Raw genomic sequence first — 6,346 nt, 5'->3', positions numbered from 1 at the left:
AGATGGCAATATACGGTGAAAATTCTTATTTGGGTCATATTCCAAGACGTAGGCTAGAATCTGTGAGTGTGAAGTTCAGTAAATATCCACTCTGGTGCGGTGACTGACTGCCACACATACTCTTCAGAACATTAGATTCATCCGCGCTGGAGCCGTGCCGACTCACAACCCACGCAAGCTAGATAATTCCGCAGACAGCTGCAATTCCAGGTTTTCAAACAGAGATGGACGACAAAGAGGCAAAACTTACGGACTGCAGCTTTAACTATTTATGAATTTTTCGGATCATCAGTCATCAAAGCTCGGTAAATATTGGTTACAGACACAGATATTTACTTTAAATTTCACCAAGCTGATTACTCACTAAAAATGACCCACAGAGTGTGTGAGTTGTTTACTTTTTTTAAATTAGTCGTCCCATTAACGCCATTATATTGTTCATTCAGAAGCGGAAAGCGCACAAACACAAAATTTATCGCATGAACCAATCACAGCTGATCATAACCAGTCATATCCAATCATATCCCGATGGAGGCATTGCCTCCTCTCACGTGACTTTCCCCCATTCATTCTCAATTACCCCCACCAAACTCACTGCACGCTTTAGGGGGTCTGTTAAAACTCAATGGGCTCAGGGGAGGCGAGAGAGACACGGACTCCCGTTGTAACTTTATTTGCTGGTGTCGCTGTTGGATGTTTCTTTAGAAAAATTAGTGATTTATATGCGACTGTTCATACGTTCAAATGCCTTTTTGCCCTGCATGAACAAAAAATGGGCCTTTTTGTATGAGATGGATGGATAGAAAAACACAAACATTAATTAATTTCACTTGGTTTGTGAAAGGACATAGCTGAGCAGACTGAGTGCATTTCTTTAGAGATGAATGGAAACGAAAACAGACGTGAAAGAGACAACAGATACAGATATATTGCTACTAAGAGATCCAGAAGTGCTGTGAAGACACACCTGGTATTAGCTCCCTCTACTATGAAGTTTATTCAAACCTTGTATTCGAAGCAGGAGACACAGAGGTAGAGCAGATCCAACAGACGATTGAGCTGAGAGACAGACAGGTCAGTGAACCATTTCTGAAGCACCATCTCATCTGCATTCTTCAGCACCCACAGCAGACAGATGAGCAGACTACGACTGGACTCAGCTGAGAACGAGCCATGCTGACGGGTGGCCTGGAGAACAAGGTGTATAGATTTTAGTGAAGGACTGGGATTCTACTTTTTCAGACATTGCATGATGCATCTTTCTTGTTGTATAACTTTGCTTTGGTCTAACCGTCTCTAACATCAAGTAATCAATTCTTTTCATTCAGAAGAATTACATTTATTATGGCAGCTTAAGTTTTCAAAAATAAAAAGGATGTGCACAAAAAAAAACAACAAAAAAACTGGCTTTACTTTAAATGCGAAGAGTGCCATTACTGTCCCTCTACTGCATGGATTTAAAAACTTTCTTGTCAGATATAAAATATTCTAAAATATTTACTTAAAAATACCCTCAGAGATTAAAAAGTGTTTATGTTTTGGGTGGGAAAAAAACTACCATAAATGTATATGTATGTAATGTAATATAGCAATGTATATACATGTAAAATAATAATAATAATAAAATAACTTATATTAGTTGATAGAAGAAAGTAAAAGTAAAAATAAATAAATAAATAAATACACAATGCATCCAAACAGTGAGGTCACAATACCTGTGGATTGAGCAGAAAACTACTAGGCCGTGACATCTGTGGCACAGAGGTCCCTGCAATTGCCATGGCAACAGTCTGGCTAATCATACTGTTGCCCTCAGCTTCCTGCTCCTCGGTACCTGGACCACCAGGACGACCCCACTGATTATGGGATTCTGTGATGGTAAAAGAAAGGTTAAAACGTCTAAAGAAAGTGTTGTTGGTGAATGTTGTTATTACATGACATATTTACAATACAGCATGAGCCGGATACAAAAATCTATTAACATACCGGTGAAATCATGGAGCTGGGGAAGGGTTTCCATCACAATGCCTATGAGTGGTAGGTAGAGCAGGGCAACTCTAGCTTTGACCTCAGGGTCAGCATAACGTGGGTCTGAGTCATGACTGGACAGCAGATTATGAACCACGCTGATGACCTTCTTATGAAGACCAAACATCCTATAGCAAGAGCAGAATAAATATAGAAGAGCTGAGTAAAATTAAATATTTGACAGATGTTATAAATAATTAAAATACTTAATTTAAATTATGAATTATATAATAATAATAAAAAAATAATATACAAAAATAAAATAATAATATACATAATTGTAAATATAATTATAGTTATATAATTGTTTATTATAGTTATCAATTATTGTTTTTAATATATATATATATATATATATACAATTTTTAATTTTTTTTATAGTTACACAATTGTAGTTTTGAATGGAGTTAAGAATGGAAATAGGGCACACACCAGGGTACTGACCTTATATATTGTTATACATTGTTTTATATATATATATATATATGTATGAGTGTGTGTTTGTGATTATATATATATATATATATATATATATATACATACATACATGCATACACACACATTTTTTTTTTTTTATATATTAAAATAGCAAAAGTTTTAAAATTGTAGTTCTTGAAGAGTTAAGAATGGAAATAGGGCACACACCAGGGTACTGACCCGTCAGCCTCAGGGTCGAGTATTACAGCCAGCTCTGTCAGAACCAGACCAGCAAGGTAATGCTGCTCTCTGAAGGGCACAGACAGCTCAAACATGTTGGCAATCTTTTGGTCCTGCACTTGGGTAGAGAAACCAGAACTCTGGTGGGAGACAACGAGAAAGAAAAACAAAAAGAATAGGAGGAAGGTTTTTATAACTATCAATTTTGGTGTAATTTAGAGTTTATTACAGTTAACCTTTCTCAGATAGTGTTTATACCTGAGATGTGGCAGAGGAGACCGAAGGAGAGGGGGAGGCTGGGGGTGTAAGTAGACTGAAGGGCAGGTTTAGAGTGACGTAGTGTTCATGGCTACAGGCGATCCTCAGGAAGTCTAGTCTCAGAGACTCTAGAGTGGGGTTCTGTAGTGCATAGAGCTTGGTGGACACCTGGGAATAGAAGGAATAGAAGATCATCAGAAAAGACAGTGTGTAAAAAGCATAACATGTTTGGAGCTGAATTGTAAGGTACCTGTTTCCAGTAGGTTTTGATGAGAGAGAAGACAAAGCCTCTATCCATGACTGACAGGAGGTCATTGAGGAAGAAGGCCAAGCTGGTGTTGAGCCTTTCCACCAATTCAAGATCCTAAAGACAATAAAGTAAGTGAGAAACAGCAAACTCACCACTTCAAAAGCTTAAAATAATTAGAATAAACAGACATACTGGACATGCTTTTTTTCTTGACTGATCATATGCAAGAATTAACCACTGACCTAACATACATATAATTATGCAAAATAAATAGTTTGTAACAATAGCAAAGTCTTTATTATCAATTTTTATTGATTGAACATATCCTTGCGGAATAAAAGTATGAATTTCTTTTTAAAAAAAAAAAGTATGGACCCCAAACTTTTCAATGGTAGTGTACATCGTTACAAAAGAATAGTTCTATTTTGAACAAATGCTGTTCTTTTTAACTTTTTATTCATTAAAGAATCCTGAAAAAAGTATCACATGTTCCAAAAAATATTAAGCAGCCCAACTGTTCCCAACACTGATAATAAATCAGCATATTAGAATGATTTTTGAAGGATCATGTAACACTGTGCAAACTGTAGTAATGGCTGATAAAAATGCAGCTTTTCCACCACAGGAATACATTTTATTTTAAAGTTATATTAAAATAGAAACCGTTATTTTAAATTGTAATACTATTTCACAATATTACAGTTTTGACAGTATTTTCGATCAAATAAATGCAGCCTTGATGAGCAGAAAAGACTTCTTAAAAAAAATTTAAAAAAATATGACACATTTTACTGATCCCAAACTTTATATATATAATGTCAATGTTGCTGCACATATGATATTTGTAATATAATAATGATATTATGTAAAACAAAATAAAAGTTGACAAAATAACAAATAAACAAACAAAAACTTCAATTCATTCATGTAGTTTTCTCACCTTCTGGAAACGTGAGACGATGTCACCTGCAATGGTGCTAACCAGAGCGGTGATATCATCCATGAAGCGCTCAGGGAAGCGGTTCTTCCTGGGAGACTGCAGGCGGTCAGTAAAGTACAAGTGGTGAATGATGCTCTTAACCTGAAAAGAGAAAGAACATATTTTTTCTCTCACAACCTCAAAAACAGATGCTACACTTTTTTTCATAAAGGAGGAATCATGGAGATTTATGATTGTGGTAGTCCTTACCATAAGCTCAAAGAAGAACCAGGCCTGTTGCAGGGCTCCCTCTCTCACGCTGCCACTGCTGACCACCCACTGCAGGGCAAGCTCCTCATGAAAGAGCTGAGAACAGGAAGGAACCATCAAAGAACCATTCACCATCAAATACACTGCACATAGGTCAGTATGTCTTAGTTCTACTATGGGATATGATACGTGACATAAGGCCCACTGTGTTGCTGCAAGAGTGGGGAGGATTCATTATTCTACGGATCTAACATTGAACACAGATAAACATCCCATTCGTACCCATTACCGGGCCAAGACCAACTGGGTGCTCTACACCACAAGTGACACATCATTCCCTCTTCAGGTGCATTCATAGTAAAGCGGTGCCAGTCATTCATAGTAAAGAGAAATACAGATACTCAGAGTCCACAAGAAAATGACAACCACAGCAACAAAACAACATCAACAACAACATCCAGTCATTCCAAGACAGACAGGCGCAAGTGAGGCAAGGAGGGGGTCGGCTCCTGCCCTCAGGGAATTGTGTCTCTACCTTTTTGGTTGGCAAGCGTCCTGTTAATGTTTGCAAGAAACTGGCGCTCTCAGTGTGCGATGACATGCGATTGCCACTGCGCTCCATGGCCTACAGGTGGGGATGAATGGAAGGGTGACAATAGATTAGTGTGGAGGACAGGAGTATGTGGTGCCATTCACTACCAATATCTACACACACACACACACACACACACACACCTTCAACCCCCACACACAAAAACACAATACAGAACAGGACTGCACAAACTGTAATATCATAATAGATAAATAATTTAAAAAATGCAATTACTTTTTAATTAAACAATTAGTTTCCATCAGACAAATAGCCATTCTGAATGACATAGTCTACTCAATAAGGAGACTGAAGAGAAAAAGTGTTTTGGTATGATGCTGAATAAATAAATAAATAAATATGCATGTATGCTTTAATGAATCAGACTATTACAAGCACTGAGTAATGAGAAAAGAAAATGATTAGCCTTAATCAGGTGCTGGTTATTAAAATAAATACAAACAAACAGACAAACAAAATATTCACACACGCATATATGTACATGCAGCATATCATAACATGCCAGGCAGAGAGAAAATGGAAATTGTTAGTTATGGCCATGCAATGCCTTTTAGAGAGAAATGTTGAATAAGAGAAATGAGGTGGCTTTGGAAAAGACTGTTTAAGAAGAGTGAATGGGGTTGAGGAAGTAAAGAAAAAAAAAAGGAAAATGGAAGAGGGAAAGTAGTGTGCCATGGAGTTACTAGATATTCCTGTTAGTGCTACTGGGAACGGCTGTGTGAAATGGGGGATTCTGCTTTGAATTTGGGGGTTGGGATAGTCAAAATGACCTGCTTAGCATCAGATGATGAGCCAGGGCTGGTCCCCCAGGGGGCGCTTTTGCACCCCATGGTATGCACCCAGGAGTTGGAGCGATCTAAGCCCTGCAAGCCAAGGGTGGCGTCAGAAGGATCACGGGCAGACGCAAGCAAGCCAGGGAACAGTGAAAGGTCAAAAGTTACAGGTAAATGAGAAAGTGAGCAAGGGAGCAAGTTAGTTTATATTAATTTCTCATCTTTGAACAGCAACAGGTTAGATCATGAAGCATCTTTAAGTGGTAACGAAATCAAAGGCTTAGTTTGGCACGGTTAGCACAGAGAACACATGATGTGAAATCAGGCTGATTCATTCATTGCAATGGGGGAAAAAGGATCACTGGTTTGCACCAACAATTCTTAAGTGTACCTCAAATAAAGCATCTTTAAACATCTTCAGAGCATTTGGTACATTATAAAATTCCTGTCTACTACATCATCTACACTACCTTTTACAAGTTTGGGGTCAACAAGATTTTTCTGAAATTAATATTTTTATTCAATAGAGATACACTTAATTTGTTAAAAGTGGCAGTAAGGACTGTTACATTGTTACTATA

At 37.5% G+C, this 6,346-nt stretch overlaps 1 protein-coding gene across 1 annotated transcript in view; it reads right to left on the bottom strand.

The window, feature by feature from the left end:
* The window catches only part of LOC107717128 (dedicator of cytokinesis protein 7-like), a 47,992-nt gene that overhangs the window by 18,382 nt on the left and 23,264 nt on the right, over nt 1-6,346 (bottom strand). The window contains exons 23-32 of the mRNA XM_016523795.1: nt 4,918-5,007; nt 4,383-4,478; nt 4,134-4,274; nt 3,194-3,307; nt 2,944-3,111; nt 2,686-2,825; nt 1,987-2,156; nt 1,716-1,870; nt 1,006-1,188; nt 730-757 (exon numbers count right to left, since the gene is read on the bottom strand). Coding sequence (XP_016379281.1) covers nt 730-757; nt 1,006-1,188; nt 1,716-1,870; nt 1,987-2,156; nt 2,686-2,825; nt 2,944-3,111; nt 3,194-3,307; nt 4,134-4,274; nt 4,383-4,478; nt 4,918-5,007 — 1,285 coding nt within the window. The remainder of the gene's footprint in view (nt 1-729; nt 758-1,005; nt 1,189-1,715; nt 1,871-1,986; nt 2,157-2,685; nt 2,826-2,943; nt 3,112-3,193; nt 3,308-4,133; nt 4,275-4,382; nt 4,479-4,917; nt 5,008-6,346) is intronic.

The sequence above is a fragment of the Sinocyclocheilus rhinocerous genome, unplaced genomic scaffold, assembly GCF_001515625.1.
Source record: "Sinocyclocheilus rhinocerous isolate Xijiao unplaced genomic scaffold, SAMN03320098_v1.1 scaffold690, whole genome shotgun sequence".
Taxonomy (NCBI): domain Eukaryota; kingdom Metazoa; phylum Chordata; class Actinopteri; order Cypriniformes; family Cyprinidae; genus Sinocyclocheilus; species Sinocyclocheilus rhinocerous.
The sequence above is the reverse complement of the archived record's forward strand: the minus strand, read 5'-3'. Positions and strand labels throughout refer to the sequence as shown.